We start from the raw sequence: 18,657 nt of genomic DNA, 5'->3' as shown, positions 1-18,657 counted from the left end.
GTAACCTCTACCATGATCTCCTACAGAAATGCTGTACTTGAGGTTGTCTGGTTTCATGGAGAGATATTAATTTAGCAAAAGTTACTTTTATAAAATTGAAAGGAAAAAGACTGATACATCAGCTTAAGTTGCAGGAGTTTATGTAGCTGCTTTCTCTGTAGTTAAGAAAATGTGTACTCACTATACTTGGAACTTAATACCAGCTCATCTACAGAGCACCTTCTTAAAGACTGTACTATGTAAGGTTTTGTAAATTTCTAAACTGTTTTAAATGGGATATTATCTTTTGCAATAAACTTACATATTTTTCCTAGGTTTTAAGACTTCATTACTAGCTTGGGTTAATTTGGGTTATAAAATTTAAACTTAAGAAGGATGTCTCCATGGTTGTAATGACAGGGATTGTTGTTGAGTCGTTAAGTCATGTCTGACTCTTTTGCGACCCCATGAGCTGCAGCCCACCAGGCTCCTGTGTCCATGGGATTTCCCAGGCAAGAATCCTGGAATGGGCTGCTATCTCCTTCTCCAGGGGATCTTCCCAACCCAGGGATCAAACCTGCATCTCCTGCAATGGCAAGCAGATTCTTTACCACTGAGCCACCAGGGAAGCCCAATGGCAAGGATAGTTTTCACTATAATTGCTTCTATATGTTTCCCAGGGAAACAAATTAAAAAAAGAGCAGATTCAGAACTTAGCATGGTGATGATCTGAAGGCCTACATGTCCTGGAAGCCAGGGAGGCATTGTGAATCAATGATGCAATTCCCAGTTTCATTCAGATGGATTTTTATTACTCATGATTTTTATCATTATTATACCCATATACCTGAAATATAATTTATTTAAGATTTTTATTTAATTACTTTCCCCATAATTTTCTTTCAAAAAAGGCAGCTGAATATCACAACCAAGAGAAAAACCATTACAATATTCCAAAAGTAAAAGTTGAAATCAAAATAATTTTTAAAAATCCTTGCTAGAGCCTGCTGAGTGTCACAGGTGCTGAGCCTGAGACCAGCTCTCTTTGTTAAAAAGGGAGATTAGGAAATATTCAACATGTGTTAAAGCCAGTTTAACACAAAGTGCATTTTCTACTTGACTAATCAGGATGTCAGAGAGAGAATTGAAAAGGAAACAACATTCCCATCATGTGATTTAATGATTTTCCCTGTACTGTTCGTGAGCCCTCTAAAACCAGCCTATTTACCAGTTTGGGGGGAGGGTGGGGAACCTGGACATAGAATCAGCCGTCTCAGGTTTGGTATTATTCTGCTATGCTCTTTTTGCAGGATGACCTTGGGGAAAGTTAACCTCAGTGAGTGGCTGATTCCTTCTCTTATAATGCAGAACATCACCCTTGCCTGACAAGGGTGTCTGACAATTAAGTGGGAGAAAACCTTGAGCATCATGGAAAGCACACTATACGAGCTCAATAAATGTGTATTTATTCTTTTGTTGCTTGAAATAAACCAGAGGAGAGGAGGAAAGATGTCTTTATAGAACTGCAATGGGTTTTCAGAAATAGTTTAAGGTTTTTTCAGGGCAAAGAGTGGTGTTAATAAGGAATAAACTCTTCCTGGCCTCATTAAAACCTGAAATCATGACAATGGATGTTAAGTAACAAATCTTTGTTGAGTCAGAAGAATACACAAGCCTATCTAATGCACCATATCCAACGCCTTCTGGGGGATGAAGGACTCTTGCAACATTGACTCAAATCCCCCAGAGGTAAACGACAATGCAAGAGCTGGGTGTCTGCCATTTGCATCATGAGGCAACTAAGAAAGGCTAGATGACGTGTCCAAGGACGCGCAGCCGTCACGAGGGAAGCCAGTGCTGGGAGCAGCGTGGTGGGCGGACGCAGTGTGTGATGGTCTGCCACCCGCCGGGGCCAGCACAGTTCCAGGAACCACTAGCCCTAGCACGAGGTGGCTTCTTTCTTAGCTGAGCAGAGGCCTCAATACAGCCTTTGCTCGAAAAGCCTCTCATTTTAAGCACCTAAGGCAACTTGCTATATGCTAAGAGCACATCGCTCGTTTTGAGTTCCAAGAGACACTGGTGTTTTGTGATCATTATGCCCATCAAGCACAGCTTGCAATAAAGAGAGTCGGAAGATAAATCCTCACCCAACGCTGTTTGCCTTTGGTGCAAACCATGTTTGACTGGCTTCTTGCTCATAACCTCTTTATCCCAACTTCATCCCCATTTTCATTCTACCAGTTTACAGCCTGAATTCCTATTGCTCACTCTACCGCCCCTACTCCTGAGGTTTCCCAAATATGTGATTTCTTCCCTCTCTTCCAGGATCTTCAGCCTGTAAAGAACAACCTAGAATCTGGTTTTCTCACTGCCAGGCTAAGCCAGGTCCCAAGGTTAGAGTGCCTCTCCACTACCAGCATTCTGCTGCAAACCCCCATCATCTCTCAGCCGCCTCCACAAAAGCATCCCATGTGGTCTTCCCTGTGCATGCCAGTCCCTTTCGTCAGATAGCAATGAAAGCAGTCACTGCTGAATTTGCATCTGACCCGGGTCGTGCTCTGGCTGTCACAATCTGGCTTCCTGATAAATGTGGGAAGTAAGACTAGGTCTGTGGCTGTGACTCGGAAGGCCCCACCCGGCTCTCCTGTGGAAGTTCTCATCACAGGCCCTTTCACTCTCTGCTCCAGAGTGACACTGAGTCACCTTTGTTCCTCAGGACGACCACGCTAGCACTCCTAAAGGGTCTATGCACACTTTTCCTTCAGCCTGTAATAATTCCCACTGCGCCCCACCTCACCGAGTTTCCAGCTCTTCTGGGGTTTCCCAGGTAAGGCTTTCCAAGACCACTACCACCACCGCCCCAGATCACGCTAAACAGCCCTCTTACACACTCACTTGGCACCAGGGACCCTTCCATCAAAGTCCTTGGCACAGTTGACCTTGAACATATATTATGTCATTCTTTGATGAGTGTATTTCTCTTATCTGTCTGATTATCTTCCTAAGGTAAGAATTCTGCTTAGTTTTGCTCACTTTTATATCTCTAGCACATAGCACAATGGGATTCAAATACGTGTTGCAGGGATAAATTAAAGAATGAATTTGATTTCATGGAGAGACAGGAAGAAATGATTTCCAGTTTTTCCTCTTGTTAATGTACAGGCTCTGGGCTTCCCAGGTGGCCCAGTGGCAAATAATTCACCTGCCAATGCAGGAAATGCAAGAGCCACCTGTTCAATCCCTGGGTTGGGAAGATCCCCTGGAGTAGGAACTGGCAACCCACGAAAGTATTCTTACTTGGAGAATTCCATGGACAAAGAAGACTGGCGGGCTACAGTCCCTGGGTTGCAAAGAGTCAGACATGACTGAGCACACATGTACAGGCTCTATCTGTGCTCTCAGGAGCACCCAGCCTTCCACTGATGGGGGCCTTCAGGAGCTAATGTGGCCAGGGCTTCTAATTCCACTGTAGTCCACATGGCATTCATGACCCAGGAACACCAAGCCACTACCATCCCCTCTCACCACGTTTATCTTGAATATGGACAGCCCAGTTTAACCTTGTTTCAGAACAAATTGTCATCATAATTAAATCCCAATGCATTTTGCACATTTTACCAAGATACTGCCTTACTGTATGAAAGAGAAAATTAGTTTTGAAATTAAAGCAGATTGTTAACTATTTTTGCTGCAATATTTCCATTAAAGTGCCAGAATTTATTACATGTGACCTAGTCCATTTCAGACAAAATGCAATTTAAAGGAGACAGGATCAGTGTAACTAAAGGAGCATTAGGGGCAGAGCATTTTGTCTTGGCTTAAACCACAACTAAAATGAAAAGACAATAAGCATCACACCAAAGGATTATTTGCTCCAGAGAAAATAAAAGCTTTATTATCATGAACGGCTTTCACAAACTCTCAGAATCCATAACTATGGTACATTAAATTTCACTCCAGTGAAACCCACATTTTTTTCTCCTGGAAAAACCTCAACATACGGTGCTTAAATCTTCAGCCGAAACACACTGACCTCACATCTGTGCCTGGGCCTGGTTTCCCAGGTGGCACACGCAGTGCTGTGATACCCTGGTCACGCTAACGGAAGGGCCTTCTTCCTCCCGAGCCAAACGGGCTGCGTCATTTTAACTGCTGAAACCATGAAATCAGGAGGGGTTCACATAGCTCTTCCCCCACACCCCCGGCGCAGTGAGCCCCACTGAACCTAATCCCACATGCCGAGCTCCCATATAGGTGATGGATGAGCAGAGTCAATTGTTGTCCTTGTTTTTTGTTCGCTTGTTTGTTTCAAGGTAAAAATAATGTGCTTTCTGTAATTAGGGATCAAAGAGAGCAAGATCAAAGCTATGCAAAGCATCTGCATTTGCAAACTCAGTTCGCTGACCTGACTGGGTCTCTTGGAACTGACCCTCCCTTCTTCGCCACTACTGCACAGTCATCAGCTCCAAGGAAACTTCTCATATGAGCCTCAGTTCATAACCACTTTTTTCCAATAAACAGTTATAGATTCCCTTCTCTGTGCCAGGCAAGAAAACTACAGATGCAGCCCTGGCCTGAGAGAGCTTCTCATGGTCCGGTCCAGGGGAGGGGTGGGGAGGGATTCCAACAATAAGCCCATGTCCCTTTCTGATTTACTACCTGAGGGACGTCATGCCCCCTCTTCCTTTTGACCTTCTGAATGCTGTCCTTTTATTCTTTTGTGATGATTATCTGTCTTGAATTACAGCTATTTCTAGTTTTTGCTTGCTTACCCCACTCTATGAAACATCATGAGAGTAGGAATTGCTTTTCTTTCCTTGTAAAGGACGTCTTAAGTCCAAGACGTCTTTGTTTAATTGAACTTCCCTGGTGGTCCAGTGGCTAAGGCTTCACCTTCTGATGCAGAGGGTGTGGGTTTGATCCCTAGTCAGGGAGCTAAGATTCTACATGCCTTGTGGCCATAAAATGATATTGTAACAAATTCGATAAAGAATTTAAGAATGGCCCACATCAAAAAAAAAAAAATTAAAAACGAAAAAGAAACTAAAGACTTCAACATTATTGAACCCTTGTCTGTTCCATATGAGCCAACACCCTGGTCTTCAAAGTTTACTTTCCTCACAGTTTCCCAGCTCCTTTGGATCTAGTCTCCTCCCAGCTGCCTGGGACTCTCTCTAAGACGTGTATCCGGCCATGCCATTTCCAGCTTTTCTATCTGCACCCCACCACCATCCAGAGCATAAAACTCCTCCAACAGCAACAAGGTTCCCCCCAATCTGACTCCAACCTAGTATGTACAGCCTAACCTCCTCCCACTCCACTCTACTCATCTCCTTGCATGCGTTCATGAATGTTAAGTCGCTTCAGTTGAGTCCAACTCTTTCTGACCCTATGGACTGTAGCTCGTCAGGCTCCTCTGTTCATGGGGATTCTCCAGGCAAGAACACTGGAGTGGGTTGCCATGCCCTCCTCCAGGGGATCTTCCCGACCCAGGGATGGAACCTGCACCTCTTATGTCTCCTGCATTCACAGGTGGGTTCTTTACCACTAGCCCCACCGGGGAAGCCCACTCACCTCCTTGTTACCTTCTAAAGCACATTGGAGGATATGACATATCAGTGGCTTAGCACATGCTATTCCCTCTACCTGGGACACTGTTCCATTTTACCTATTTACCATGGGAAGTAACTTCCATTTGGAAGAATGAATGAATAGTAGCCATATCACTACTAATCATGGTAATAAAGGCTCTGGTTTCTTGAAGTTACAAGGCACTATGATAAAATGTTTGCTTTCGTTATCTTATACATTCTTCAAAAAATTACCATAAGGTAGGTAACTGATTACTCCTGTTTCCCAGAAGAATAATCAAGGCTTGGAGTGAATAAGGTGAGTAAGTAATTTGTTCAAGTCCAGAACTATGCGATGCTGAAAGCTGGAGTTCTTTCAAGGTCTGTCAAACTTGAGAGCTTGGGTTCTTAACTTCTATGCCAGACAGCAAGTTGCAATTTAAATGTCAACTCCTCTCTGCAACTTTTTCTGATCATTCCCCACCCCTGCCGTGGGATTAGTCACTCTGTCCTCCGAGTACTTGTAGCGCTTTGTACAGACTGCTGCTTATATTATCTGGACATTTCTTTTGTAAATCCCTCACACTCATCTCACCAGGGAGCAAAGTCCCAGGGGACAGGAATTGTCATCTGCATCCCTGAGACCCTCCAAGTGTTTATCACATTGCCTGAAAAGCTGTAAATGTTTCACTTTTGTTGAATGAATTTAGAGAAAAAAAAAAAAAGGAAACATTAAAAAGAGAAACAGTCCAGACTGAAAAGACAGACCAGAACAAGACCAGGAGTCCTGACTTTAGCCCCTGATTTTCTGCACAATTTTGAACACGTTCCTTCACCTCCATCCCCCAACCTCTGTCTTCAAAATAAAACCATCTGCCTTTCTGGATTCACAGGCTGGTTAGAAGAAAAGTGAAATTATATACATGAAAATGTTTCAGTAGGTTTGACTATCTCATTAATTCCTATTTTTAAAGAAATAGTGTTTGAAGGTGTTTTTTTCCCTGATTATAAAAGGAAAGCAAAATCATTTTAGAAAAAACAAAACTGCAGAAATATACAAATCATGTTATTTTAGCTTCAGAACAAGGCCCCTGGGTCTGACCTCTAGGCGGTCCAGAGGCTCTGGTGAGGGGTCACATTCCTTCCCTGCTTTAACATTTCATGGCCCATGATGACTTTCTTACTGTTGTTTTTGATATTTCTATAATCCTCTCGATAAATTTAAATTTTAGAATTTCCTTATGTTAAAAAATTATCACAAATACGTAATGGCTACATAAACTCATCACTGTGTGAATGTAGCGTGAGTCTAGGAAAACGGAACTGATTTCCCTGAAGTCACGGAGAAGGCCAGTGCCCTGGTAGGGACGACATAGATGGGGACCCACAGGGAAGCCTGCTTCACTTGCTGTTGTTCAACAGCGTTTCTCCACGAGCAGCTCCAGTCCCTCACAACATTTCCAGGGAAGGTGCCTCCATGATGAGATTTTTCCTCCCTGTCTGGGATTCAAGACTTTGTGGCAGACATCTGGTGGCTGGTTTCATCTCAAGGTTGAGGGGTGGCTATGTTTACAACCCAGCTGTAGCAAATATTTTAAGTCAAGGCCATAAAATAACTTGTAATCTGACTCCTAACACTTGTGTCAAAGCAGGGAGAACGCTATAGCACAGAAGGGGGTGGGTGTGTGCTCAGACGTTCAGTTGTGTCTGACTCTCTGCAACCCAGTGGACTGCAGCCCGCCAGTCTCCTCTGTCCTTGGGATTCTTCAGGCAAGAACACTGGAGTGGGTTGCCACGCCCTCCTCAAGCAGATCTTCCCAACCCAGGGATCCAACCTGCGTCCCTTATGTCTCTTGCATTGGCAGGTGGGTTCTTTACCACCAGCGCTACCTGGGAACACTGGAGCACAGCAGCGGGAAACAGTGGCTCTTATTTACTGAAGGGCTGCTGTGTGTTCCATTCTGCGCTGCGAGCCTTAACACACATGTCCCAGTCCTCACCACAGGACTGACAGGTGCTGACCATTATCAGCCCCATTTTACCAGGGCTTCCCTGGTAACTCAGACAGTAAAGAATCTGCCTGCAATGCTGCAGACGTAGGTTCAGTCTTTGGGTTGGGAAGATCCCCTGGAGAAGAGAATGACAATCCATTCCAGTATCCTGGCCTGGAGGAGTCCATGGACAGAGGAACCTGGTGGGCTACAGTCCATGGGGTTTCAAAGAGTCAGACATGACTGAGCAACGAATACAATAACACACAGCCTCATTTTACAGACAAGGAAACTGAGGAAGCCGAACTGTCATGTGGAGACTTCTTAGATACAAGATAAGGTCGCCTCACTCGCTGAGAGAAAGAGGACCAGTTCCCAGCCAGCAAAATCTTTCCAAACTCCATACCATGTGCCCCAAGCCCTATAGTCCTTAGAAAGAAACACTGGGCGTAAGGGTGCTCATCAGGGCCTAAACGGAAGACCTTCTAAAGTCTGCAAGGTTCGCCAAGGATGACGTAAGACCAGCCTTGCTTCTAGCACCAGGAAATAGGATAGGAGATATGGTAGAGTCTACCCTTTAAGAACACACTTAAAAGTACTTATTCAAAATCAGATGGGGCCAGCTCTACTGACAGAAGCCAAAAGACACTGAGATATTTGCAGGCAATGTCATTAGGATAATGATACACTGGTCCTGCATTTCCTAGTACTCCCTGTACTCTTCTCAAACCTGGTCTCTGCCTCCCTCTCTCTGGGTGCTGCCAATAGCAGCCCTGGGGTGGCCAGGGGAGGCCACAGCTTCTCCAGGGTCTGAGCTCACCTGCCCTGCAGAACCACAAGGCTCGTGTTACTGAGTCACGTGTGAAACTGTCAAGGCAGTAGCGTGTCTATTATCTAGGGGTGCTCTTACGTCCTGGCAGAGGTCTGTTCAATTGGGTGGACCAGAGAGAATGCAGTGGCTATTTTTAAAAATTTAGGAACTTTTGGTGCTTCTCTGGTAGTCCGGTGGTTAAGAATCCATTTGCCAATGCAGAGGGCACGAGTTCAATCCCTGCTCCGGGAAGATCCCACATGCAACTAAGCCTGTGCACCGCAACTACGGAGCCTGAGCACCCTAGAGCCTGAGCTCCACAGCAAGAGAAGCTGCCACAGCGAGAAGCCCCAGGTACTGAAACTAGAGAAAGCCCTCATGATGGAGACCTGGCGCCGCCGAAAATAAAAATAAATAAAATTTAGGAAAAAAATTAGGAACTTCACAATTCCCATCATGTGACTTATCATGCAGCAAAAGGAAGCTTTGGAAATGAGGCTGGATTTTTATGCTCTGGCTCTCAAATTTTAATTTGCCTAAAAGAATGCTACTACACAAAGCCAATAAAGTATTTGGAATTTTATATAGATATTCAAAACAAATCCTTAAGGGAAAGTCTGGCATGAAAATCTTTTCTCATCTTACTTTTTAAGTCAGAATGTTTTTTAAAGCTAACCACTGATTTGTGCTTTCAGTTAGTTTTGATCTTTCCATTCATTCACGCTCACAGCTCAGATGAGCACCTCTACTTGCCATGCTCTGGGCCAGTGGGCAGGAACCCCTGCCCAGGAACCTGAAGGAGGAAGGGAGTTCGCATGGTGGAAGACCTTGTCTTGAGATGAAAATTAGGAGGGTTTGTTCTAGACCAGGGGTCCTCAACGTCCAGGATCTAATGCCTAATAATCTGAGGTGGAGCTGATGTAATAATAGTAGATATAAAGTGCATAATAAGTGTAATGTGCTTAAAACATCCTGAAACCGATCCATGGAAAAGCTCTTTTCTAGGAACCTGGTCCATGGTGCCAAAAAGTTTGGAGACTGCTGCTCTAGACAAAGGTAGTGGCCTGTAGGAGAATGCAGAAGGGGAAAGGAGCACTCCGGGAGCAACAGAGCAGTTCCCTCGCGCTGGCACAAGTGTGGGAGTTAAGGGGCACCGGGGAAAGGCATAGCCTGGACTGGGTGCCCAAGAGCCATGCTGAGCAGCTGGGCCTTCATCCTGGGAAACTGTGGGGCCAATGATGCTTTATCTCCACGAGAAGTGCTACTTCAGAAGACCAAGTTGGCCAGTGTGAAGAACTGGAACAGAACGAGAAAGAAGGGAGTATGTCTTATTAGAAGCTGTAGCGATGGCAGTGGCGAGAGATAGTCACGGCCGGACCCGGGCCGGTGGCCTCAGTGGGAGAGAGAAGCACTTCCGTCTGAGAGGTCTGTAGACCAGAACGAGCAGGATATGGAGAAGAGCTGCATGTGGAAGACGATGACTCTCTGTCCTTCCAAAGCCCTTTAGAATCTCCTTGTCTCCATTCTGCATTGTCTTCTCTAAGACCTGCTATTTCATAAGCACCAACATTCAAATAAACAGAAAATTTTCCTGACTTCACAGGTTTTTATGGTTCAGTCACCAGAATTGAACAGCTTGATCCCAAAGATATCATTGCCATCATAAAACCACCAATATTTTATGCCATCTTATAGGTTTCTAAAAGTTACCACACAGGTCATCCCATTAGGTTCCACGGTCTAGGCAGAAAAGCAGCTAGGTTTAAGGTGCTCATTATGACCTTTAGAATATTTGATGCCTAAATAGCAATTTAAGGTATTAATAGTGTAGGAGTATTTAAGTATATTCTATTTAAGTATATTTAAGTAATAGTTAAGTATATTCTATTTAAGATCAGGGACTCTAGCAATGGCACCCCTCGGGTTCAAATTCTAGCTCTTTCAACAAATAAGCTGTGGTTACAGGCAAGCTACATAACCTTTCTATGCTCATTATTTCATTTGTAAAATATGAGTACCTGATGCAGATTAAGTGAGGTGAAGCACATATGGTGACTTAACTTTCTGCCTGGAACACCGATGTCTTCTCAATAAATGAGAGCTTTAGTGTACACATCATTTTTTAATGAAGTGTTAGGTCACCAAGTGAAGGTCAAGAGTCAACTGACCACTTCCGGTCGAGCCCCCCACCTCCTCAGGTCCTGGACTGCCCTCAGACGTGTTCTCCACGGGATGGGCTTGATGTGAGTGGGGCTGGCACTGCCGCCATGCCCCTGCACAGGCCGCCTGAGTCGCTGGGCTCGCAGGTGGCAGAGAGTAATCAAGCAGATGGGCCATTTGTCATTTGGAAAGAGAAGTCAGAGCTTTGAAATTCTGGCTCTCTGATGACTCAGGTGCTTTCTGAGGGATGTTTTCCACTTTTGTTTTTTCCTTTTTGAATAAACTGCTCTGAAATTCTGGAGCTGGCCTCATCTCAACTGCATTTACCTGTATTTAATCACTCAGTAGACTCTGCGAAAACTGGGGTAATTAGGCCCAAAATATATCACCAAGAGGCTTATTTTAACTACCTAAAATAAAGCTAGATCCTAATTTCAACAAAATTATCAGATCATTTCCCTTCCAAGAACTTCTGGTGGTGCTCAGGATTCCTGATTCTCCCTGTGGGATTGTCCAGCCTCTGCGGTGGGAGGCCAGAGGCTGGGCACAGCCTTTTCTAGAGCAGTCAGCAGCAGGACTCATCAGCCAGAGAGGGGTTCTCTGATGCCCCCTCACCTGCACAGGTGAACTTGGACATTTTCCCCCACACTTTGAGACCTGGGGGACAACACAAGGTACCCACGGTCTGATGTCAGAGGCCCCTTGGTTCACATCCCATCCTGCTACTAGCCATGTGACTTTTAACTATGATGCTTCCATCTTTGGAAGCTCAGTCAATCTATTCTCCTGACCAATGGAAGAGGGTCACACTTACCTGTGAGCCTCAAAAGTGAACGCCATTGCACAAGAGGGATTTTCAGTTAACCTTTCTTATATTTTAGCAATCTCTGGAGATTATAGTCAGTGTAATAATAAACTACCTTGCTGCAGTTTAATTGGTAGCAAGATCTCTTTCTAATGATATCATACAATCATGGTGCATCTTACACTGGATAAAATATGACTGTAGCACATAGAAACCATTCCCTGGTAAAAATGCACACTCTCAGATTACTGGCTTTTTCCATTGCGTGTTCGCTCTTACACTACAACCTTCTTAAAGAGCTAAGAATATGTGAAAGGGAATATTGGTTATAAAGGAGCTTTTGGATTAAGCCAGAAAACGCCAATTACTTCAGTCAATACATAATATTTGCAAGAATCTTGTACACATTGCTGTTCTCTAATCTTATGCTTGTAACAGACATCACAGATCAATTCAGCACTTCTTCCCACTGAGCCAAGATGTAGCCTGAGAATTTTTTTCAACACAGTACAACAGGCAGCCATTGCCAACCCACCAGAGCTGGCACATACAGTGAAATCTATTTTCTGCCCCTGACTCAGGGCCTCAGAAGGCAGGGAAAGAGAGAAAGAGGATGGGCATTGGCCAAATTAGGAAACTTAGATATTTGACAAAGATCTCAAAAAATAATACAGTTCCCTGTGCCAGGTCTAGAGTGTGGAAACTTTCTCCTACTCGCCCTTATCCAAAACGTCCTTTCTACCAAACCACGCTGCCTTTCTCAGCATCAAAGTCAAAATCTTTGGTCATTTCAGTAAATCAACATTTATCTGACAGATTAGACTCTGGCAAAGAGAGGAAGAGAGAGAAGCAGCCATGTAAAAGTTTGTTTTTCTTTTTGTAAAAATTTCCTTTTGCTCATTTGTTACCATCAACATTTCATTGTTCAGGCAGATGGTCTACAGAGGAAAATCAGGAATGGCTATTTCCAGCAAATGATAATTACAATGTGCTGCACACAAGAATCAATCCATCCTAGCTAGGGTTTCTGTAATTTTAATAGCCAACACCTTTTATTGCAACGTGTCTACTCCTACAAATAAGAAAAAAAAGTCATTATTTAACCCCACGTAGTGACACAAGAGCAACTCAGCCTACGCCCAGTCAAGGCATCTTGGGATTTCAGAACTAGATGCTTCTGGTTTTTGTCATAAAATTGATTGTTTAATATTCCCAAGTAATGGAAACCAGCCAATAAAAATCATATCTGGAAAATTTAAAGTGATGGTTGGAATGGCAATCTCGTCTCCTTGTCAAATTTCAATTTGAATTTAAATTGGGGCCTTCAGTGCTAATACAGAGACCCCTGACCTCTGAGTAATTACTTTCCAACATAATTTTCTTTAATTTGGATGAGATAGTTCTAAGAGTTGCTGGAAAGGCCTATTTTATGAAAATGAAGCTAAATCTCAGGAAAGACCTGTTTTATTTCTTCCTTCTAGTTCAGGCCCCTGAAGAAGGCTATGGCGATCCACTCCAGTATTCTTACCTGGGAAATTTCATGGACAGAAGACCCCAGTGCGCTACAATCCCTGGGGCTGCAAAAGAGTCAGACAGGACTTAGCATCTAAAGAACAACAAGTTTAGGCACATCCCTGTTTCTAGTGAGGAGTGCTTGCTACACGCCTCTAGTACTCCCTACTCGGCACTCTCGTCACCGTAGTTACAGCAGCGGACCCAAGAGTCACCGAGACTAACGACACAGCGGGCAGCTCAGAGCTTCTGCAAGGCTCCCAGCGTCAGGCCGGAGTGAAGCGAAGTGAAAGTCTCTCCGTCGTGTCCGACTCTTTGCATGGACTCTTCGTCCATGGAATTCTCCAGGCCACAATACTGGAGTGGGTAGCCTTTCCCTTCTCCAGGGGATCTTCCCAAGCCAGGGATCAAACCTGGACTGCAGGCAGATTCTTTTACCAACTGAGCCACCAGGGAAGCCCAGCATCAGGCCTGGGCAGGGCAAGGAAAGTCTGAACAGGCAATTCTTTACACTCTACCCACACTTCCTGAAATGTGGGTTCCTGGTAATCAGAAAAAGTGTTCCCTGAAAAAGGAAAGGCAATCTAAATTGAGAGAAAAGGATATACAAAAATATGAAGGTATACTATAGCACCATACTTTCAGGGAGTATTTCACTCATTCCTTTGCTCAACAAATATTTATTGAGCACCCACAGTAAACCAGGTACCCTGCTAGGTGAGAAGGATAAAAAGGATGAGTTAAATGTGGTCCCTGTCCTCATGGCGGTCCATGGAATACAGGGGTCATGAGCACAGAAGTCAGAAAACCCCCTCGTAAATGACTAAGTGTGGTAAGCCTGATGACTGAGTGTGTCACCAGGGGTGCTGGGAGCCGAGTGGGGTGGGGAGGCACCAGGTCAGAGGTGCTGAGAACAGCAGGACTTGGCGAGTGGCTAGAAGTGGCAGCGGTGAGAGGGAGGGGCCAAGGACAGCGCCTCAGTTCTAGGAGGTCAGCTCCATAAGCTGAGATGGTGAGTGCTGGGAGTGTGGCGGAGACTCCGGGGGTTCGTGATGAGTTGGGATTGGGATACAGTGAGTGTGAGGTACTTGAGAGGCAGCCCATTGGAGGGCATGGTTTTCCTGCAGGCCCAGACTCATTTCTGAGCCTTTGTGCTGAGTATATAAGAGGCTCTCAGAAAATACTGCGTGAATAAACAGATGCGTACTATGTAGAAGACACACACGTGCAGGTGCTTCTCGGGCATTACCACATTCCACTGTCACAGCAAGTCTATGAAAAAGGCCTGTCATTACCCCCGTGTTACAGATAGGTCCAGTCCCAAGTCTTATGGTAAAGAGAAGAGCTACAGATGTCAACTGCACGGATGAAAATGACTTAGAAACGAAACAAAACAGGCAAAGGAAAAGATGCTCAGTACCAACAGTCGTCAGATAAACGCAAATGAAAACCACAATGAGGGGCCACTAGAACTGTTAAAACCCAAAGGACTGACAGTATCAAGTGCTGGTGAGGGTGTAGGCGAACACGGAACACCCGTACACTGATGGGAAAGTAAAATGGCAAAAACAGGGAAAAGAGCTTGGCAGGTTTTATAAAGTTAGACACACTCTTCCCGTAGGCCCCAGCAATTCCACTCTTACATTTCTACCCGAGAGAAATTAGAGTTTGTTCACACAACATTTACATGTAAATGTTCACAGCAACAGTGCTCACAATAGCCAAAAATCATAAACAATTCAATATCTATCAACTTAAAAAGAATAAACAAAATGTAATATATTCATTGCTACTGCTAAGTCACTTCAGTCGTGTCCGACTCTGTGCAACCCCATAGACGGCAGCCCACCAGGCTCCCCCGTCCCTGGGATTCTCCAGGCAAGAACACTACAGTGCAATACTTTTTAGTAATTAAAGGCGATTTCATACTGAAATACCCTAAAATATAGACAAACTTCAAAAAAACTATTCACAGAAAGAAGCCAGATACAAAGGGCCTCCAACTGTATGATTTCAGTTATATGAAATTTCCAAAAAAGGCAAATCTATAGAGACAGAAAATAGTGGTTGCTAATCTAGCTAGGGTAGGGGTAAAGCGGTAGGGGTGGGCTGGACAGTCACTGCAAACACAACTTTTAGGGGTGAAAAAAGTATTGTAAACTAAATTATGGTTATGGTTGTACAACTATATGCATTATAAAAGCTCATCAAACTGAATACTTATAATGGTTAAATTTAAAGGTATGTAAATTACATCTTATGAAGCTGTTAAAAAAGAGAAAGATGAGAGAGCTGTGTGATTTAGAAGAATGGGGAGATCTCAACCAGGTTGATGAGGTTTGGGCAGCTTTACAGGGGAGTCTGTTTGTGCTGGACCTAGAAGACTAGGTAGGATTACAATTCCAGACAAGGCAGCATGAAAGTGAACAAGTGCCAGGCAAGTTTGGGCGACATCGGTTCAGTTCAGTTCAGATGCTCAGTCGTGTCTGACTCTTTGATACCCCAAGGACTGCAGCACGCCAGGCTGCAGCTGGGGCAATATGCCGATATCCACTTTGGCTAGATACTGTGGATGGATAAAAGTAGATGAAAAGGCTGAAAATTTTGGTTATGGCCAGATCACAGAAGCTGAGAATGGCAGACTAGTGCATTTATACCTTAATTTGGTAGACAGCAGGGAGCCACTGAACATTCTAGAGTAGGGGAGTGTCCTGGCAAACATCAACAGACCAGCAGCGTGTGCACTGGAGGGCAAGCAACCGGGACACGGCACCAAACAAAGGTCTCAGCATGACACAGGGCCAGACTCGGCTCGCCTGACTATGTTGCTAATGTGAAGGGGAGAGGCGGGAGGAGAGGGGATGACAGAGGATGAGATGGCTGGATGGCATCACCGACTCGACGGACATGAGTTTGAGTGAGCTCTGGGAGTTGGTGATGGACAGGGAAGTCTGGTGTGCTGCAGTCCGTGGGGTCACAAAGAGTTGGACACAACTGAGCGGCTGAACTCAGAGAGTTCACCCAAAGAGAAAGCAAAATAATAACAGACGCCAATTACTTGGTGCTTTCTATGGTCCAGGCACTGTTTTAAAGACTCACTGCTCTAAAAAAGAGACAGAGACTTAAGAGCCTGCTATATATGGAATGAGCCAAATAGAGTGATGATTGTCTTTAGGTCTGGCTCCAAAGAGAAGGAATAAAGATTAGGGAGGTCATAAAATGCTTATCTAAGGTGCATTAAGGGAACCACAGATGTGGAAACTTGTAACTGAATAAAAAATAATGGTGATGCTCTAAAGGTGGAAGGATGGACAAATGACAGAGGATGATGCACATGGCTCTCTGCTTCAGAAGGCAGGAGTCCCTGGGTACTGCTGGGGCCCTCCATGGATGCCACCACTCTCTTAAATGTACACACTGTGCAGTAAGGAGCCAAGCACCCACATGAGCAGACAGGACTGAATGGAGAGAAAGAAGACTGTTACACTTAGCTGCTTCGAGGCAGGGATCAAATACCTGCCCAGCGACTGTTAGAATAAACCCTCAGCACCATATGTTCTGTATCCAGGAAGCAGGACTATAGTTACTGATAGTCGACATCCCCAAACCTGGCTCATATCATACTATTTTAAAGTAGAGATCTCAAACTGGCTTTCTGAAAGCCGAATCCAGATGTTTGGGGATCATAAAATGTTTATAAATATTTTTAAGCAGCTGCCAACCCTTAAACATCAGGAAATTTCACATAAAGTATGGGAATTTTCAGCTTTTCTCGAGAAGTTGGGAGTTCTGGCAGCTGTATAGCTAATCCCACATAGTTTCAATCAATCAAAGCTGAGTAGCACTTGTCTCCATTAAATTTTAGAGTTCCTGCCTGGTGCATTTCATTTTTTCCTTCACTCATTCATTCACTCAACAAGTTTTTATCAAGTACCTACTATATTCCAGGCACTGCTGAAGGGTCTGGAGATACAAATGAACAAAACAGACAAAGATCTTTTCATTCTTCAGCTCATATTATTACAAGGAGAGCCAGCCAATAAGCAAAGAAATAAAATTATATATATATACATACACACACACACATTCACATACACCCACACATACACACACATAGATATATACAGATATATATCACTTATATAGTGATAAGTACTAAAAGAGTCCCTTGGACTGCAAGGAGATCAAACCAGTCCATCCTAAAGGAAACCAGTCCTGAATATTCATTGGAAGGACTGATGCTGAAGCTGAAACTCCAATACTTTGGTCACCTGATGCCAAGAATGGACTCATTGGAAAAGACCCCGATGCTGGGAAAGATTGAAGGCAGGAGGAGAAGGGGACGACAGAGGATGAGATGGTTGGATGGCATCAGCGACTCGATGGACACGAGTTTGAGTGAGCTCTGGGAGTTGGTGATGGACAGGGAAGTCTGGTGTGCTGCAGTCCATGGGGTCACAAAGAGTTGGACACAACTGAGCAGTTGAACTGAACTGAACTAAGAAACATGAAGGAGCAAGGTGTAGAGACAGAAAGCAGATGGACAAGTGCTGGATACTGTGGACAGAGCAGTCAGGCAGGGAAGTCTCTCTGATAAGGCGGCACCTAAGCCAAGATTTGATTAACATCAGGGTATAAGCAAGGAATAGATAGGCTAAGCAGAGGGAATAGCTAATGGAATAATGTTTTATGTGTGGGAGAAACACATAAAAGAACCATCAAGGCGGGGAGGGCATTTCATGTTCTAGCAATGGTTTGGGTTTTATACTGAGTGAGATGGAAGACCACTAGCGAGATTGAGCAAAGGAGTGACACAGTTGGACGTGCCTTACTTACAAAATCTTCTCTCTGGTGACAGAACTTTCCACCATTTATAGATGAGGAAGTTGAGACTAAGAGAGGCTCCACTTACCTGCTACATTCATCTTGGTAGACAAGTCCTAAGCCCAATTTTATCTTAGCAACTCGAGTTAACTCTCATGTTCTCCCAACCCACGCAGGAAAAATCTGACCTTTATAATCCAAAACAAAGCAACAATTGTTGCTGGGCATTTAATATGACCGATGTTCCAGAAAATTCATCCCTTGACCCCAAACAGTTTGGAATGTTTGACAAGAGGAAAAGATCTACTTACAATCAGAATATGATCCCGCCCCATCGTGATGACTGTCCGGTTCACCGTGCGAAGCAGCTGGACCATGATTTCTTGGATGTGGTGGTAGGTGAAGGCCTATAACACAGAGACATCTGTGTGACAACCAGGACACTGTATAATGTCTGCACACCTCTTCCAAAGGACACACAACAGTGGTAAGCATGGTGATCACCACGTCCACCACCACCATTACCAGCAGCAGCAGCAGCAGCATCGCCATCAAGTTTCCTTGCCATCACCACCTGCTTGGGGCACCAGGAACTTCACTAACCACCTTAAACTTAAGTCAGTAATTAAGAACTTAAACTCTGGAATCAGAAACTTATGGTTCAGAATACTAACTCTGTCGAGAATTACTATATTATATTGGATGAGTTACCTAACTTCTCTGAACCTTGGTTTCTTCATCCGTGTAACAGGATCTAACCTGGAATAAGAGGAAATTTAATGCAGGAAACTGGTTATACAGGTGACGAAAAAGCTGAGACACCAAGGTAACTTAAGGATTAGCAATGGCAGGCAGCCTCTGTTACCTCCAGGCTGGAGTCTAGGCTGGATAGAAAAAAAGAAGGCAGTGTTTCTGTAGCTGGGACTGGGGTTAGGTAATGAAAACCGTAACTATGGGAGAGCTTGTGCCGTTGAAAGTGCTTTATCCCCTTTGGAGGAAAGAAGT

The 18,657-nt window shown here is 44.3% G+C and overlaps 1 protein-coding gene across 3 annotated transcripts in view; it reads right to left on the bottom strand.

Annotated features, from left to right (window-relative positions):
- Window positions 1–18,657, bottom strand: part of DOCK2 (dedicator of cytokinesis 2) — a 457,833-nt gene that overhangs the window by 235,982 nt on the left and 203,194 nt on the right. For all 3 annotated transcript variants that reach the window (XM_025270818.3, XM_025270819.3, XM_006075524.4), the window contains exon 27: window positions 17,964–18,059. In XM_025270818.3, the coding sequence (XP_025126603.2) occupies window positions 17,964–18,059 (96 nt within the window). The remainder of the gene's footprint in view (window positions 1–17,963; window positions 18,060–18,657) is intronic.

The sequence above is a fragment of the Bubalus bubalis genome, chromosome 19 (assembly GCF_019923935.1).
Source record: "Bubalus bubalis isolate 160015118507 breed Murrah chromosome 19, NDDB_SH_1, whole genome shotgun sequence".
Classification (NCBI taxonomy): Eukaryota; Metazoa; Chordata; class Mammalia; order Artiodactyla; family Bovidae; genus Bubalus; species Bubalus bubalis.
Note: the sequence above shows the minus strand (reverse complement) of the source record. Positions and strands in the feature narration are given on the sequence as shown.